This window comes from Columba livia, chromosome Z (assembly GCF_036013475.1).
Source record: "Columba livia isolate bColLiv1 breed racing homer chromosome Z, bColLiv1.pat.W.v2, whole genome shotgun sequence".
NCBI classification, from domain to species: domain Eukaryota; kingdom Metazoa; phylum Chordata; class Aves; order Columbiformes; family Columbidae; genus Columba; species Columba livia.
In genome coordinates this window covers 10,855,800-10,873,355 of record NC_088642.1, presented here as the reverse complement: position 1 = coordinate 10,873,355, position 17,556 = coordinate 10,855,800, and the positions used below count along the sequence as shown (strand labels likewise).

Below are 17,556 nucleotides of genomic sequence, written 5' to 3'. Positions count from 1 at the left end.
GTCCGCGTTGGGGAGGGAACCCCCAGCCGTGCCTGGAGGGGGGCTGCCCTCCAGGGAGCGACCACTGGGCACTCCGGACTGACCGTGGGGGGCGGCTGTTCTCCCCCCGCATGTCCCGGTGTGCTCCATGACAGGAGGACAGATCATCCCCGGGAGTGGGGCTGTGCCCACGAGTCTCCTGCCTCCACAGCGTCCAAGGGGGATGGTGATGTCAGGTGAGTCTGGGGATGATGTCAGGGAGACCGGGAGTGATGTCAGGGGAGTTTGGGGAAGCATGATGAGATCGTTTCCCGTCGGGATGCCCTCATCCCTGCAGGATGCCCTCAGCCCTGCAGGATGCCCTCAGCCCTGCAGACCTCCTCTCCTGGACACCGGTTCCATAAGATAAATAGGAAATAATAATAAATAGACACCCCTTAAACAGCTCCCATAGATAGCCCCTCTTCGGCCCCATAGATAGCCCTGGCTGCCTCTCATCCACTTTCCACAGAAGTCCTGTTTGCCCCTGGTATTTTAGTCCTCTTGTTCCCCTACACTCTGCCCCACAGTTGCTGTGTCCCAGCCCCACGGACCCTTTGTAGCCTGGCCCCACAGCCACCTGCATCCCAGCTGCATGGCCCCTGTCTCCCTGTCCTGTATCCCTGTCCTCAACCCATATCCCTGTACCCAACCCCATGTCCCTGACTCCCAGCCCTATAACCCTTTCCTTAGTCTATATCCCTGTCCCCAGCCCCAGTGCAGGTCCCCAGTCTGTGTCGCTGTCCCTAAGCTCCATATCCTGGTCACCAGCCTATAGCACTGTTCTCAGTTCTGTATCCTTGTCCCCCATCCCTGTATCCCAGTCCCCAGTCATTGTCCCTGTCCTCAGCGTCCCTGTCGCCAGCTCCGTGTCCCAGTCCCTGCCCTCACCCCCTATCCCCGTCCCCATCCCTGTCCCTGCCCCTCCGTGCCCCGAGCAGCGGCGGGGCCACCCCGGGGGAGATCGGGTCACTCAGGGGGGCGGGGCGCTGCTGCCGGCGAGTGACGCGCGTGGGGGCCAATGGTCGGGCGGGGGCGGCCCCGGGGGCGGGGCGGGTGACGTCATGGGCGCCGGTGCGCGGCGGGGCTGCTGGCGGCGCGCGCCCCACGGCAGCCGGCGCGGCGGCATGGGCCGGGGGGGCGGCAGGGGCGGCGGGCAGCGGCGGCCTCTCGCCCCCCACCTCCGCCTGCCCCTGCTGCTCCTGCCGCTCCTCCTCCCGCCGCCGCCCGCCGGTGAGTGCCGCGGGGCCGGGGGACGCGGGGGCACGCGTGCCACGGGTGTGGGGCACAAGCGCGGCGGGGCAGAGGGGCGAGTACGGGATGGGGAGCAGGAGGGTGCCTGCATGGGGTGCGCGTGCCGTGGGGGTGCACATTGAGGGGTGTGTGTGCGATGGGAATGAGGTACGCATGTAATGGGGCACGGCGTGTGTGTGCAACGGGTAGGAGGTTTGCATGCTGTGAGGCGAAGGGGATGTTCACATGCTGTGGGGTGGAGGGTGCTCCTGTTGTGCTTCCGATGGGTATGAGGTACACAAACAATGGCATGTGGGGTATGCATGCGATGAGGTGGTGGGGGGGTAAGAATGGGGCACGGGGCAGTGTGTACAGTGGGGTGCAGTGCTTGCTTGCTATGGGATGCAGGATGCACGTGCAATGGGACATGGTGACTCTGTGCAACAAGGGATGTGTTGTGCATCCAGTGGGTTTTGGGCCACATATGCAACAGTGCACAGAGGTGTCCCCAGCTGGGAGCAGAGCGTGTGTCCTATGGGGCAGGAGTTGCCCGTGCAATCGGGCATGAGGTGCGTGTCCAATGGGACACAGAGGTGCATGTGCAATGGGTTGCTTGTATGATGGGGCATGGAGATGCATGTGCAGGGGATACCAAATGCCTACGCAATGGGGCACAAAGATGTGCCTGCAGTGATGCATAATGATAAGCATGTCATGGAGCATGGGGTACCCATGCAGTGGGGCATGGAGATAAATGTGCAGTGGGGCACAGAGGTGTGTGTGCCAGGAAGACACAGATGGTGCACATCCAGTGGAACACGGGCAGTGGGCACGGGGGGCTGCAGATGGGAGGCAGGGTGCTGTGTGCGTACAGTGGGGCAGTGGGGATGGGCAGCCCACGAAGAGAGGGACGTGTGCACAGCAAGGCATCGAGTTGTGTGTGTGGGGTACACTGGTAGGACTATGTCAGGCGAGGAGCATGCTGTGTGGCATGGGAAACTGGCTTGGTGACAGGGATGTGGAGAGGTACTGGGAGCGTGGAGGAGACATCGCTGGAGGAGGGGGACAGGTCGTCGTGGGGAGGGCCGCCTTGGGGCAACGGTGATGCAGCCGCAGGAGCTGTCCGCGGTGCTGACCGCTGATCGCGGAGATGTCCGCGGTGCTGACCGCCGGACCGGGAACTGTCCGCGGTTCTGACCGCCGGGTACGGCCTGGGGCTGTAGTCCCGTGGTTGAGGGTCCCGCGGCTCCGGCAGCTGTTCTGGGGCAGAGGGACACTTGCTTTCCTCCTTCACACTCCTTCCCATCGATAGCAAATCCTCTAACAACCCCTTTCCCCCCCATGCTCTGGCCACACTGCCACGGGGTTTCAGCCTGATCCCCTCCCTTCAGCCAGCTCTCCCTGCCTTGCCCTGAGTGAGTGGGCATGGGGAACCGTGCTGGGAATGGGAAGCTCCGAGTGCTTGCCCCCGTGCCACCTTCTGGAGTTGTGTTCAAGATCCCCTCCTTCCTGGGGTCCCTTGCCAGGTCACTGTCTCTACGTGGGGAGGGGAGCTGTGGAGTAGCTTGGTAGTTCACAGTGGAGAAACTGGGATCCGGTGCTCTTGCACTGAAACAGGTATTTCATGTCTGGCTTGTGTCGACTGTCAGTGAAAGGGAGGGGGAGCTGCCTTTGTTCCAGGCAAGGGAGCAGATGCATGTCAGTGTACAGCCTGCTGGGGCTGCACACACACAGCAAAAACACATGTGCACACAAGCACATGCGCACACTTCCAGCCAGGCACACGCCATGCAAAGCAACCCTTCAAGTCAGCTCTCCCACTCCCCACTAAACGAGCCCTTCTGGGTACAGCCCTGCTCCTAGCCCATTCTCTGTTGGCATCCTTTTTGCTGGCAGCTTGTGCGGAGGTGCATCTCATCCTTGTTACATCTCTGGGGAATAATGAATGGGTCTTCCAGGCTGGAATGGAGGAAGTGTGGCAATGGTAGGTGGAAGTTACAGTTGCTGTCTGGAGACCAGGTCTCCCTTGCCTCTATTGTGCCAAGGAAGTGGCTGTCCCTCTGCTGCTGAGGCTCCTGAAAATCTCTGGAAATTAATCTGTCAGTTGAGCAAAGAGAGGTGACCCCAGCGAATGCTGTGGGCTTGCAGGAAGTGTCTCTCAGACATGGGCCTCCATGTGCGCCCATGCATGTGGGTGTGCACGCCTCCACTTTGCTGTGTACGCAGACTGCACCCACAAGAACATATGTGCACACATTTGTGAACCATTCCTCCTCTGCAAATCATGAGAAAGCTGGGGAGCTGTGCAGGAAGTGTACTGCTCACTCCTTCTTCTCATGACTCTGTTGTAGGACTCTGTGGTTTATGATGGGCTCTGTGCTGAGGCTTCTCGGCAGGCAGAGAAGCAGGGAATCTGTGTCCCTGTGGGACCTTACCTGTTGGGGCAGAGCTGGACCCTAAAGGAATGTCCCTTTATTATAGGTAAAATGCAGGGAGCAGGTCCTCACTGAAGAGAACAATTAGTTTAATGAGATAGGCTGCACATGGGCAGAGCCTGAGCAGCCAGGGCTGAGGGCTCTGGGGGCTCCAGAGAATGAATGTCCACAGCTCCAGGAACTGGGCTAGCAGCAATGCTGAAGCAGGTATGATGCAGACTGTGGCAGGACTGGAAGGCAAAGATGAGCAAAGCTGACATCAGCCCTGGGGATACACTGAAGTGGCACAGCCCCAGCCCCTCCAGCCTTTAGGCTGCCCATTTTGCGGCATGTTCAGAGCCTGGGGGAGTGGGCCTGGTCTGGGAGGACTGCTGCACCTCCCCTGTCACCCACCCCATTGAGAGCGCCTTTGGGTCTTCTCTGCAGATGGGCTCTTTGTGACAGACTACTTCACCCGCACACCACGCAAGCTCAGCCCCTTCCGCTCCTTTGCCAGCATCGAGCTCTTCCACTTCCATATCCCTGAGGACACAGTCATTGCAGTTTGGAACCTCATCACTTTCAAGGAGCAGGGTGGCACATTTGGGGATCAATGTCCAGACCGTAGCATAACTGTGTGAGTAAGCAGCCTGCCCTGCCTGTTTCCTTCCTGCCTGCCTCTGTCTGCTCCTGCTGCCCTCTGCTTGAACTTGCCCTGGAGCCTGTTTGCTCCTGTCTGCTTCTTGCTTGCACGTGCACATATGTGCACACATGTGTACATAAAGAGGAGCACTCATGCATACAAATGCACTCATAAGCAGACACACACTGGTGCACAGATGCATGCACACACATGCATATATGCACATACATGCACACATACATACATGCATCCCCACTGCCCATAATTCATCTTCCCAGGACCATTGCAGGCTCCACTCTTTTGTGCATCTCATGCATTCACAGTTTTGCTTGAACACTCACCCAAGGAAGCTCACAGTCTCCAGCAAGGGCCCACCTTACAGGTGGATTCACATGATGTCTTTGAGCTTCCTAGTAGCATAGAGGACAGATCCCCACGTGTAGGGCAGGCTGGCCCTGCCACAAGGCCTGGCCTGCACCCTGCTAACTGCTGTCTCTCCTGCAGGTACTTCCGCTCAGGGGCTCCCTCTGTCATTAACCCCTTGCACACGCACTTCCCCAGGGACACTGCTGTCCCTGGCTCCTTCGCACTGACGCTCACCTGGACCCTGCCCAACCGCACCACGGGGGTGTTCAATGTCACCAGCCCACTGCCTGGGGACTGGTTCCTGGCTGCCCACCTGCCCAAGGATGAGGGGAAGATCTCTGTCAAGGTGAAGGGCCTGGGGGGACCGTGGGGTGGCAGGGCTCACTGTTGCACTCAGCTGGGGCCTGAGTGTCATGGGCTGGCAATGCCTGGGGCAGATGCCCCAAGATGGGACAGTGCCTCATGCCCCCTGCCCCTTGCTGACTGTCCTACTGGTGCAGGGGCTCTACGAGGAGTGCCAGTATCTTTTCCAGCCACAGCTCATCGTGCAGCGCCTGGTGAACATTGCTGTGCTATACCCTGGTTTTGTCACCGAGCAGAGCATGGGCCCCCACAACCGCTCCTGCCTCTACAAGTGAGTGAAAAAGAGTCTTCTAAGGAGGAGGCACCCCAGGGTGGAGTGCTTAGGGTGCCCCATCCCTCTTGCTTGCATCCCCAGCCCCATTGGTCTGTGCTGAGGGGCAGAACCTGACACCGCTCTCCCACAGGGTATTTGTGCCCAGCTACACATCGCGAGTGCTGGTGGAGGTGCTGCGGTGCCATGGGGCTGAGGGTTGCCCGCTCTGGCTGCGTGTGAGGGCCAAGGCTCCCCCACTGCACAACTCCACAGCGATGGACTGCCGGGACCACACTCCCTGCCAGCTGGCACTGGACTTGCCCTTCTGGCAGCACTGGTACTACGTGTTGGTGGAGAAACACCCTGGGGTGCCGGGCACTGTCTCCTTCCAGGTCATCGTGCAAGTCACAGGTGAGGACACATGGAGAGGTATGGGTGGGTGGCACGGTCTTGATTCTGCTTGGGTGACTGATGGGGTGGCAAAGGATGCCTGAAGGATCTGGCTCCATCTGGGTGTGGGATGATACCCAACTCTGTGGCCATGGGGTCACCAGTAGGTGTTGAGGATGGGTTGCAGATGGGGGTGAGCAATGGGCAAGAAGGGGAGATGGGAGCTAAAACTGGGTTTGAGAGCCTGTGTGGTGCCCAGGCTGATGGCTCTGTCCTCCAGACTGCTCACAACCCAGCCTGGCCCGGCCACCCTTCCTGCCGTCCAGTGCCTCCATGAATATGCCACACTCCTTCGGCTCCATGGGTGGGCTGGCCCTGGGGGACAGCCCTCCACCTGCCAGCCCGAATGGCACGAAGCACCCGGTCCCCATCCCCACCTCCTCACCCGCAAGTGAGCGGTGCTGGCCAGTCCGCCCCACGCTGCGCAATGAGCTGGACACCTTCTCCGTCCACTTCTACATCTTCTTCGGGCCCAATGTGTCAGTGCCACCTGACCACCCTGCTGTCTTTGTCATCAATCTCCTACCAGTGCTGGACAGTGGTGGGGTGCTCAACCTGGAGCTGCGGCTCAACGTGGTGAGATCTCCATGCTGAACCCTGACTGGGGCAGGGCAGACTGGGAGTCATGGGCTGGGAGATGGGTGACATTGGGACTGCAGCAGGGTGAGGGGCAGGCTTGGGGATGCTGGGTCATGGTTCTGGAGTGTGGGTGGGTTTGGGATGTTCATGCATAGTAGAACAGAGATTAGCACGCTCTAAAGGCAAGGGTAATGGCCTGGATTTGTGTGTTCTTAGGTGATGGGCAGTGTGTTAGGGTACTGCTAGGTGGTATGCCGTGATTTGGGTGCTATCAGAGCAGGGCACATTCCTGGCACTGGTTTAGGACCATCTCCTCTTCCACCAGAGCTCCCTGTGTGGTGAGAATGTGACAGTGTTTGGGTGTCTGAACCACGAAGTCCCGCTGACATCCAGTGACAATGCATCAGTCACCTGCGAGACAGGTAGGCTGAGCTGTGCATGTCCACCCTGAACATGTATGGCAAGAGGCTGGGTGGGAGATGGCAGAGACCACAGGGGCATCTGTCCCTGGAGCCTAGCACAGGGTGCTCTGTCCCTGTCCCAGCTCTACCCAGGAGAAGGGGCTGTCCCCTGCCCTACTCACATGGAGCTCTCTGTGTCCACAGAGTCCCTGGCAGGCTTCCTGCTCTCCGTCAATGCCACGGCCACCCTCAGCCGCCTGCGAATCCCCTACCCCCAGACAGGCAGCTGGTACCTGAGCCTGCGCTCGCTCTGTGCCACAGAGCATGGGTAAGAGCCTTGGGATGTCCGCTCCCTCTACACTCAGAGGGCATATCCCCACTGTGCCCTGCATCCATGTGCACCAGGGGTCCATGCGTGTGCCTGTCCCCTGTGCTGCAGTCAATGCTCATGTGCGTGCATGTGGCTTTGTGGGCTGTGTGTCACCCTGTGAGTGTTTGCGTGGGCATGGATGGCTCTATCTTGTGCCTGTCTGACCATCTGTGGGTCCCTGTGGCTCTTCCCTCCGTCTCTCAGTTCAGAAGCGCCCGTCAGCTCATGAACGCCGTGCATCTGTTGGTGCCTGCCTGTCTCTGTGGCAGTGCCCATCTGTACCCACGCCTGGGAGGGGACTGGGCTGTCATTGTGAGGGACAGGGCTTAGCTGTTTGTATGAGGGGGCAGATCTGGGCAGGCTGCTGTGCTCAGCACCTCCAGGGACTGGTCCTGTGTCTGCAGCTCTGCTTCTGGAGTGCGTGTCTGCCTGAAAGCCCTGTGGAGGAGAGACGCTGTTGTGTGCACGTGTTTGTGCATACAAGAGTCCATGTGGGGCTCTGTGCTGTGCAGACAATGCTGTGTGCATGCATGCCCATGTTTGAACTGTGTGAGCACACGCAGGGACAGCAGACACACACCCTGTGCACGTGTGCAGACGGTGCTGTGTGCATGTTTGTGCACGTTGGTGTGCCTGTGTGTGCACAGGCAGCAGTTAGTGTGTGCTGTCGGGACGTGGGCCTGTCGGTGTTCCTGCCTGCTGGAGCTGCCGAGGTGCTGGGTGTCCCCAGAGCCCCATGCATGGGCAGCAGGGGTGCTGTGTGTCCCCCAACCCCTCTGCTGAGATTCTAGTTCCTGCTGAGCTGCCAGTTGCAGTCGGTCCTTCCCCAACATGGTCACAGGCAGGCATTGCAGGGCATGGTGTTTTCTCAGCAAAACCCAGACAAAATGGGAGCCAGCTGAGTGTTTTTCTAGAGGCAAAGTGGGTCTAAGCACGACCACATTCCTCCCACTCACCCAGCCTGGTGCAGACAATTGCAGCACACCAGATCCTTGGGGACCAGCTCTCAGCTGCCATATGTAGTACCAAAACAGGTCATTTTCGTGCTTGCCATTGCCCTGGGTCTCCCATCACTTGCCAAACCTGGGTGCAACAGGCGCCTCTGGTGGAGGCAGGAGCTGCTTGAGGGGTGCAGTGCAAGGGCTGACCCCCTTCTCCTGCACTGCAGGTTTGAGCCCTGCACCAACGTGACGGCTGAGGTGTACCTGCGTGCCTACCTCTCGCCCTGCATCAATGACTGTGGCATCTATGGCCAGTGCAAGCTGCTGCGCACCAACAACTACCTGTATGCTGCCTGCGAGTGCAAAGCTGGTGAGAGCTTCCCTGGGCACCCATGGTGCCCACTGCACCCAGGGACACCCCCAGCATCCTTCCCTCCTCCCTGGGGGTTGTGCGTCCCATTAGTTCCCCCACATCAGCTCTCTGGAGGGCATTAGAAAGGGTCTTCCCTGATCCCTGCCCAGCCCCTGCAAATGCTGCAGGGTTGATGGCAGCTGTCCCCATCCACAGGCTGGAACGGCTGGGGCTGCACAGACAATGCCGAGGCTTTCTCCTATGGCTTCCAGCTCCTCTCCACACTGCTGCTGTGCCTCAGCAACGTCATGTTCGTGCCCCCCGTGGCCATCGCTGTCCGCAGCCACTACCTCCTGGAAGCTGCTGTCTATATCTTCACCATGTTCTTCTCCACTGTAAGCCTGGCATAGGGGTGGCTGAGGGGAGCAGGCAAGGGGCTGGAGCTTTATGGGGAGGCCCTAACATCCTTTCTCCTTTATCCCAGTTTTACCACGCCTGTGACCAGCCGGGCATTGTGGTGTTCTGCATAATGGACTACGATGTGCTGCAGTTCTGTGACTTCCTGGGCTCTCTCATGTCTGTCTGGGTCACCGTCATCGCCATGGCCCGGCTCCAGCCTGTGGTCAAGCAGGCAAGCGCGGTGAGGGGGCACGTGGGGTGGGCACAGAGGGGATCCATCCTGATGGTGCCCTGCTGCCCCACAGGTGCTGTACCTGTTGGGGGCCATGCTGCTCTCCATGGCTCTGCAGATGGACCGCCATGGGCTCTGGAACCTGCTGGGGCCCAGCCTCTTTGCCTTAGGGATCATGGCCATTGCCTGGGTAAGGAATCGCTATTCCTGTCCTCGTGCGTCCCCATCCCAGGTGTGCTCAGCATCCTGCCCAGTCATCTAGCCCCACTCCCCTGCCAGCGTCTCCATGCTGCTGCCTCACCCTTCCCCATGAACCCTCCTCCCTGGCTCCTGGGGGATGTGGCACTGCAGCACAGGGGCTGTGCCCATCCCTGCCAGGATTGCCTCTTGCAGCCCCCCCTTTTCCCCACCACAGACAGCTCGCACTATCCGTCGCCGCCACTGCTACCCACCAACCTGGAAGCGCTGGGCTTTTTACCTGTGCCCAGGAGCGCTGATTGCGGCGGCTGCCGTGCTGCTCTACGCCTTTGTGGAGACAGAGGAGAACTACTTCTACATCCACAGCATCTGGCACCTGCTCATCGCCGGCAGCGTTGGCTTCTTGCTGCCGCCCCGTGCCAAGTCCAGCGGGCGCCTCGGGCCGCTGCCCCGGCGCAAAGGCTGTGGGTACCAGCTCTGCGTCAACGAACAGGAGGAGCTGGGGCTCGTGGACCCAGCTGTGGCCTCCATCAACAGCATTTGCACCAGCTGATGTCAACAGCAGCTCGGACACTGCCGGCACGGACAGCAGCTCTGTGGGGCCTGGCAGCTGCTCTCTTTGCTGGACACGCGTCCTCGGGAGCTCCAGGACTCCTCTGGGTGGACACACAGCTGCCCGTGCCAACCTGTTCTTGCAATTACAACCTGGTTGAACTTGTCTCCGGGAGTTGCTGCAGCTCAGTTTGGTGCAGAGCTGGGGGAGCTCAAGGCTGAGCTGAGGCCATGATCCTCTTTTTGCTGGGCCACAGAGGTGCCCAGGGATTGTGGTTGGGTGCAGAGGGGCAAATGGCACTGGTCTCTGGCTTTCGCTCAGGGCTCTGTAGCAAGGTCTGATACTCTGCCACGGGCTGCTCTGGGGCTGATGCGGCTCCAGTGTGGAGCCAGGTAGTCAGTGAGACGTTTGGGGCCAGGGGCTGCAGCCTTTTTGCTCACAAGAGGGTAGGCTATAGAGCTGGAAGGACTTTGCTGTGGCACTGTACTCTCACAGAACAGCTTTAATGCCTGACCCACAGGGAGCTGTACAGTGCTAGGGCAGCTGGGGACCCTGGAAGCCAGCAGGACCATGGGGAGCCTGTAGCCACGGGGGAAGCTGCCCCTGGGAAGTGGCACTGTGCTGCCTGCTGTGGTGATGAGCAGGTCTGAAAGTGCACTGCCTGCAAGCGTCACATCCCCAGAAGCCCACAGCCTCATTGGTGTCACCCTGCTGCCCAGAGCAGCCCACCTCGGTGACACACACCTGAGTGCATTCACCCAGGAGAGCAGTGACGCTGCATCCCTGTTGGTACCACCAGCCATGAGCAGCTGCCCTGTCTCTGCAAGGCACTGAGCAACTGTGTGTGGGGGGGGTTATTGCATGGATTGTACCTCCCCCATCTGGTTGTGCCAACTTTGTCTCAGCCCCTATTCCTCACCTCCCCTGTGGTCAGGCCCTTGGGCTCAGCACCCACCTGATGACCATGGTGCAGTGTCAAATCCCCAGGTTGTGCACATGGCTCAAGGATCGGGCATTTCCACCCTGTCCCCACAGCTGAGAGCAAGCAAGATGGACCAGAGAGGAGAGGGGAAACCCCACTGCCCCTTCTCACCCCTGCAGTGACTGCTCCAAGCCCCTGGGCTCTTCCCAAACCCTCAGGGGTCTTTGGGCATGAGTCCCCAGGCAAAGCTCTGCACCCTGGAAGAAACATCCTGGCTCAGCAGAACCCACCCATCAGCAGCCCCTCCTCCCCATGCCCCAGGGACAAAGCCGGGCACAGGGAGCTTTACTGGATGCCTAACAGGATTAGCAGCTGCGGGCGGGCAGGCAGCTCTGTAATAGGATTGCAATCTAATTAAACCTGCTGCCTGGGAGCTGGGCCCCAGCTGGTTGCAGCAGGGTGGGCTCAGGGGGCAGCTGGAGGGACCTCAGGGTGGGGTGGGCAGGAGCAGAAGGAGGGGTGAGCTGTCAAGGGCCATGGCAGTGGTGGTGGGTTCAGGGCTTTGCTGCCTGCATCTCTGGGCCTTTGGTGGGGGTGATGGCTGTGGGACACCAGCCTGGTGTGGAGGTGCCCCAGACAGCGTGGGGCGGCTGAGCAGGAGCCCTGGTCACTGTGCAAGGGGGCTGGGGAACATGTGCCTCTGCACATCTTCACCTGAGAGTTCACCCTCCAGCTGTTTCTCTGCCATGCAAAATGCCCTGTCTGGTCCAGCCAGCCGGCTGATGAAGGATTAATATTTTTAATTAAAAATGTGGCTCACTTCACCAAGTCCAATTGCATCCCCCTAGAAGTAGCAGCCCCCAGAGAATGAGAAGCTCAGTTTTCACACCAGCGACATGCTGGAGTACGGTGCATGCTGAGAACAGGGCTCATGCCACCCTGGTGTGCACACCAGCCTGGAGGGTGGATCTGCACAAATGCACCCCAATTTCATGGAGACGTCAGTGCTCCATGCAGCATCCTAACCACACCCTGATGCCCCAGCTCACCGCTGCGCAGATGAAGGGCAAACTTGTTGCTTGCCCAGTTTGTGTAGGCCCTACAATAAGAGAGCCCAGTAATCATGTGGTGGGATGTGCATTTCACTAGCAAGCAGCTGTGCAGCCCCTGACCTGCCCCATGGCAGACCCCACAGGGTGGTACCTCCAAGTCTGGAGCCCTGAGGGGTCCTGGCAGAGGTGGGCAGGGGCAGAGCAGCCCAGTAAAGCCTGGAAAAGCCACGCACTAGCTCTGCTGGGTTCTGCTTCTCCAGGCTGCTGGGGTGGCTCAGTGCTCCCTCTCATTTTAATTAAACCTATGAGTGCATTTTTCATCCCAAGGACAGGCCAAGTGGCTGAGCATGCTGCTGGAGGGGAACTTCAGCCAAACAGCACTGGAGGGGATCCAGGTGGTCTCTGCCAGTTCAGCTTGTCCCGTGGGGCCCGTGTGCTGCCCTCTGGGATCTGAGAATCCACCTCCCCACTTCACCCCCAGGCCCAATGGGGCCAAAACCCATCCTCCTGCCCAGGAGGCTGCCGCAGTCTCAGGGACATATGGATGGGGAGCAAGAATGGGACAGGCAGGACTATCTTGCAGGACAGAAAGATTTTTCGCTCAGCGGTCCTGGCATGAAGAGTGGTGAAGCTGCTCTTTCCCATGGGACACCCAGGACAGAGCGTGCAGCACTGTAGCTCGTATCAAATCTGATTGTGAGCATGCTGGGACACACCATGGGAGACTCTGCATCCCCTCAGCCACCTGTCCTTCACTACAGAGTTGGGAGCACTGGCCCGCCCATCCTTCTGGGGCTGGGTGAGCTTTACCAGTGCACTCCCCATGGTCTCCATCTTGAACCCTGTGTGGTTGCGCTTGGGGTGAAGGTTGGATCTGCCTTCCCTCCTTGCTCAGAGTTGGGATGTCTGTGATTCCCCCCCATTCAGTGTAAACAGCCTATCTGATGCTCCATCCCTGCCTCCGCCAGGCACAGCAACCGCATAACCATGGCAACAGTGTCCCTATAACAACCAGGTACATCTGACATCCCCATGGCAACTGAATCCCTGAACAGCCGGTGAAGAGCTTCGCTTCCTCAGTGCTGGGGAGAGATGTGGTGGGGTTTGAGTCCCACCAGGGTGGGTGACTGCAGGGATGCATGGGCAGACACAGCCGGGAAGGGTTTTGGCCAGTTGACTGGGGCAGCACAAGCCTTCACAGCCTCTGTCCTGCCAGCAAGGCTGAAGGGAACACAGGCAATGCGGGAGAAGGGGGTGGTCCCACTGACAGCATCGCCCCAGCTCATCCTCCTGCATCCCAGATGCATCCTGCCTGCTGGGCTGTCAGTGCCTTTGGGCCGTCATTCCCTGCTCCAATACATATTCCCTGGAAATGGGTAACCTGACGGCTGGGATCATACTCACTCCCACATTCTCCTCCCACCTCTAACTCCCGCTGCAGGGATGCTCTGTCTGCTGCCCACAGCCTACCCTCCATTTGGGGCTGCCGGGCCCTCCTGCCACTGCCTGCCCGTGTCTGCCAGGCCAGACTCACCAGACAGCAGCCCTGACGCAGTCTGTCATTGCACACGGCAATTGCACACCATGCAACTTTAATGTGTCAGGCCTGAATTATTGAGCCCTGCAGTGGGTTGTGTGCTTGCAGGCAGGACCCATCATCTCTCCTCTTCTCCCTGCCCATGCAGGTTGGCAGCAGTGGGTGGGCGCTGGTGAGAGGTCCCAGCCTTTGGGGTCTCTCTGGGTGCAGGAGGGTGCTGTGACCCTTGCTGGCCCCTGGGGCTGTGAGGTACAGGTGGTAGAGTGGCTGTTGGTGCCACCAGCTTGGTTGCCTGGGTTTGGTGGTCCCTGAGGATGGCATTATCTCTGCAGGGTGCAGCAAGACGTATACAGGGAGGGGTGTGCAACCCTGCCCTGTCCCCACCTCAGCATTTGCTCCCTTCATCCACATGAAATCCCATGGCCAGAGGAAGCAGATCGCCCGCTGCTGCTCTGGGAGATCCTCACCTGCCTTCTCCTCACTCTGATGCTGGGTCCCAGTGAGACAAAGCCTTTCCACCACAATCAGTATAAATCCCGCTGTGGGTGCAGCCAGAGCTTGCTCCCTGGCCGGGCACGGCTGTCACTGTGCCACTCTGGGGATGATGAAAGGCTGGGAGAGTGGCCTGGCTGCTCTCTTCTTTTGCAGTTTTCCCAGTGCACCCTGCAGCCACTCGATGATTTTCTGACTAGTCGCAAGCCTTGACCGCCCTCCCCACACAGACCCATCCATCACCCATGGCTGGCACCACCACACAGATCACGGGCACTGAAGTCACCTGCCTTGCTCTGTCCCTGGCTGTCCCCCAGCCCCACAGACAGCGACCCTGTGGTGGCCAGTCTGGGGGAAGCAGCTCTGAGCATGCAAAGGTACCCTGTTTCCCCTGGACCAATGCATGCAAAGGTTTCTTGCCCACCCCTCCTTCTTCCCCATCCCCTAGCACTGTGTCGTACCCTCCCACTGCCATCCCCAGCCCTCATCCTGTGCCAGGGACCCCTCGAAGCTTCAGCCACAGTCTGCAGGGTGTTGGGCAAGGGTCTGGTGGTACCCACGCACCTGCAAGTGGGAGAAATAGCTACAAACAGAGCAAGCCCAGCCCCAGTGCATACTCCTGCATTGCTCTTGCCATGGGGCATCTCTCCAGGCATCTGCACCAAGACATGGATACCTGTCCCACTCAATCGGGACAGAGCTGAGCATGACAAAGCCAGTACAGAGCAGGAACAAGGTGCTCAGAGATGGACAATGGGGCATCAGGAACCAGCATTGCCTCAGCAGCACACTGTGCCACAACACCTGGAAGTGCGAGAAAGCAGTAGGGTGGCAGGGCACGCCTGGTTTTACATGAGGGCATGGGTGCAGAGGCCACAGAGATGAGGCACAAATGGGTTAGATATACTTGTAGGGACCAGAGGATCACAGGGGGCTGTGTTAAGGGACAAACAGCAGCTGACATGGTCATATGGCCAGAGGAGAGCAGTTGACAAGGAAGGGGGACATTGGGGCATGGGAGAGGAGGCAAGTGTGGTTGGTGATGCAAAGCACCATGATTTTTAGCTGCTGGTAATTGAGTTTCTTGGAGAGGCTGGTGGAAGAACACGCCGGGGGGACGGACTCAGGACTTTATCCCTGGCAATTCAGAAGAGGGCTGCTGAGGAGCTGCTCTGCCAAGTGGAAAAGCCACTTGAGTCATGCTTAACTTCATCAAGGGAATGGCATAGAAATCTGGGAGCTTGCTAAAAGAACTTAATAGAGCAGCCAGGAGGGCAGAGCGCCTGCAGGCAGCATGAGAATTGCTCAGAGCAGCATGCTGGAGACTTCCAGTAAATGAATGCATCCTTTAACAAGATTTGCAGGGCCAGCGTGGTCGAGGAGTGGAGTAGAGCAGGCAAACGGATGGGTAAGGGCATCCCTCAAGGACGTAAGCAATGTCAAAACACAGACCATGGGAAAGGGGATGAAGTTACATGAAAAAACACAGCAAAACAACCCCCAAAAAGGCTTTGAGGAAGAACTTGGCAGCAGTGCAAAATTGCAAATAATTTTTCAATGCCCATTTTGAAGCGTTGCTGTAGCAATGAGGCTTTGGGGGTGTCCAGGGGTGCACCACAGTGGGCTGACCTGGTCCTATGTTCTTTGGATGAGTCTTGGGGTAGGACCTGCTTGTCCTGCAAGCCTTTGCCTTTTGTGTTAGAACAAGAAAGTTAAGTGTTTCTAGCCCTGGAGCAGACATCCCGTGCCCGTATATCAACGCGAGGGGTTGCTGCTGAAGGAGCAGCCTCAGTGCATCGTGGCAGGCAAGCAGGGGAAGGATCTCCCATGGCCTGTGACTGTGAGAACAAAGTCCACAAGTACAAAGTGCAGCTGTGCTTGCTGTCAAGTGGTAGGAAATTAAGGCAGTTAGTCTCATGAGAAATCAGCCTCACACCAACAGAAATCAAACTGTTACACCAAATGTAATCCTGGATAAATTTATCTTAAGAAGCAAGCCTGCAGAGGAAGATAAAACCATGTTAGGGGAGGCTGAGAATATGTTCCATGGGATGCAAAGCCACCATTCCCTTTACAGCTTGCAGATTAAAGTTTTCTCATAGAAAACATTTCCCCCCACTCAAATATCACTACTAAAATTTCCCTCGAGGAAAACAAGTGCTAAGCAACATGTTGTTATGTACGAACAGTGCTCTCAATGGAAGCAGTATTAAAGAAATCACATTGAAACTTCCTGTTGGAGTACGAGTGGTGCCAACACCGAGGGGAATATTAGTTTATTCCTACATTATATAAAGATGCTTCACCACCTCTGGGGTTAAAACCCAGGGTTCCACTTTTCAAGGAGAAGTATTTGGCTAAAATTAAATGGACCCAGAACAAGTGCAATCTGGAGGCTCCTGGTTCTACAGGAGAGGAGGTAAATCCCCGGGGGCTCTGGGAGCCAAGTGCTGCCATGGAGTTTTGCCCCAGGGCTTGCCTGCAGTCAGCAAATCTCCTGCCAGCACAGCTACAAATCCCAGATGAGCCCATGAGGATTGTTCTAATTAACTAATGAAGGTGTGTCCTGTGGGGAAGATGGATAATCTGAGCTGGAGACTTGTTCCCTGTTTGGGTGGGTGAACATGGAGCAGCACCCAGCTCCTCTCAGGGGACCCTATAAGCATTAGTACACCCTGAGGATGGAGCTGCAGATCCCATGGTGTGGAGGTGCTGAGTGTTCCCAGACACTGAGCATCGGCCCACACAACATTGGCTTCAACTGAAATTCAGTGTCAGACCCCGGGCGTGCTCCCTTCAGGGTTGCCTTCAAAAACCCAGCAACACCTGGACAGGCTGGAAAGTTGGGCAGGGAAAAATTTAATGAAATATAACAAGGGAAAGTGTAGAGTCTTGCATCTGGGCAAGAACAACTCCAGGTACCAATATAAGTTGGGGAGCGATCTGTTAGAGAGCAGTGTAGGGGAAAGGGACCTGGGGGTCCTGGTGGACAGCAGGATGACCACGAGCCAGCACTGTGCCCTTGTGGCCAGGAAGGCCAACAGTACCTGGGCTGTATTAGAAGAGGGGTGGTTAGTAGATTGAGAGAGGTTCTCTTTCCCCTCTACTCTGCCCTGGTGAGACCACATCTGGAATATTGTGTCCAGTTCTGGGCCCCTCAGTTCCAGAAGGACAGGGAACTGCTGGAGAGAGTCCAGCGCAGGGCAACGAAGATGATTAAGGGAGTGGAGCATCTCCCGTATGAGGAAAGGCTGAGGGAGCTGGGGCTCTTTAGCTTGGAGAAGAGGAGACTGAGGGGTGACCTCATTAATGTTTATAAATACGTAAAGGGTGAGTGTCAGGAGGATGAAGCCAGGCTCTTCTTGGTGACAACCAATGATAGGACAAGGGGTAATGGGTACAAACAGGAACACAAGAGGTTCCACTTAAATATGAGAAGAAACTTCTTCTCAGTGAGGGTGACAGACACTGGAACAGGCTGCCCAGGGAGGTTGTGGAGTCTCCTTCTCTGGAGACATTCAAAACCCACCTGGACACCTTCCTGTGTAACCTCATCTGGGTGTTCCTGCTCCAGTGGGCGGATTGGACTGGATGAGCTTTAGAGGTCCCTTCCAATCCCTGATATTCTGTGATTCTGTGAAGCCCCATCCTCCTCCCAGAGGGTCCACCAGCTTGGCTGCTCTCATCCTTGGGTTTTGACTTATGTCTCATCCTGTCTACTGCAATCAGGAGCTGTTTTTTTCAGACAAATCACATGAGAAAAATTAATGTCTGATGAGGCTGAAGTC

The 17,556-nt window shown here is 57.8% G+C and overlaps 1 protein-coding gene across 3 annotated transcripts; it reads left to right on the top strand.

Annotated features, from left to right (window-relative positions):
- The first annotated feature begins 14 nt into the window (after nt 1–14).
- On the top strand, nt 15–11,511 carry TMEM8B (transmembrane protein 8B). Of its 3 annotated transcripts, XM_065047164.1 has the most exons (13): nt 1,068–1,251; nt 4,113–4,302; nt 4,813–5,020; nt 5,175–5,308; nt 5,442–5,701; nt 5,961–6,316; nt 6,645–6,741; nt 6,925–7,048; nt 8,259–8,401; nt 8,600–8,778; nt 8,868–9,014; nt 9,088–9,204; nt 9,430–9,931. In XM_065047164.1, the coding sequence occupies exons 1-13, from the start codon at nt 1,083–1,085 to the stop codon at nt 9,763–9,765; spliced, it is 2,460 nt and encodes an 819-aa protein (XP_064903236.1). In that variant the 5' UTR covers nt 1,068–1,082; the 3' UTR covers nt 9,766–9,931. The 3 variants fall into 3 exon arrangements, with proteins under 3 accessions (XP_064903237.1, XP_064903236.1, XP_064903235.1); XM_065047165.1 differs by lacking the exon at nt 1,068–1,251 and adding an exon at nt 15–215 and having other exon boundaries at nt 8,868–9,204; nt 9,430–11,511; XM_065047163.1 differs by having other exon boundaries at nt 8,868–9,204; nt 9,430–11,511.
- The last annotated feature ends 6,045 nt before the right edge of the window (nt 11,512–17,556 follow it).

What these genes read in the sequence shown, in the direction of transcription:
- TMEM8B (XM_065047163.1), top strand. Translation starts at nt 1,083, where the DNA reads ATGGGCGCCGGTGCGCGGCGGGGCTGCTGGCGGCGCGCGCCCCACGGC. An exon ending in CCTCCCGCCGCCGCCCGCCG is followed by an intron (nt 1,252 to 4,112) that starts GTGAGTGCCGCG and finishes TCTTCTCTGCAG; the next exon opens with ATGGGCTCTTTGTGACAGAC. An exon ending in TCACCATGTTCTTCTCCACT is followed by an intron (nt 8,779 to 8,867) that starts GTAAGCCTGGCA and finishes CCTTTATCCCAG; the next exon opens with TTTTACCACGCCTGTGACCA.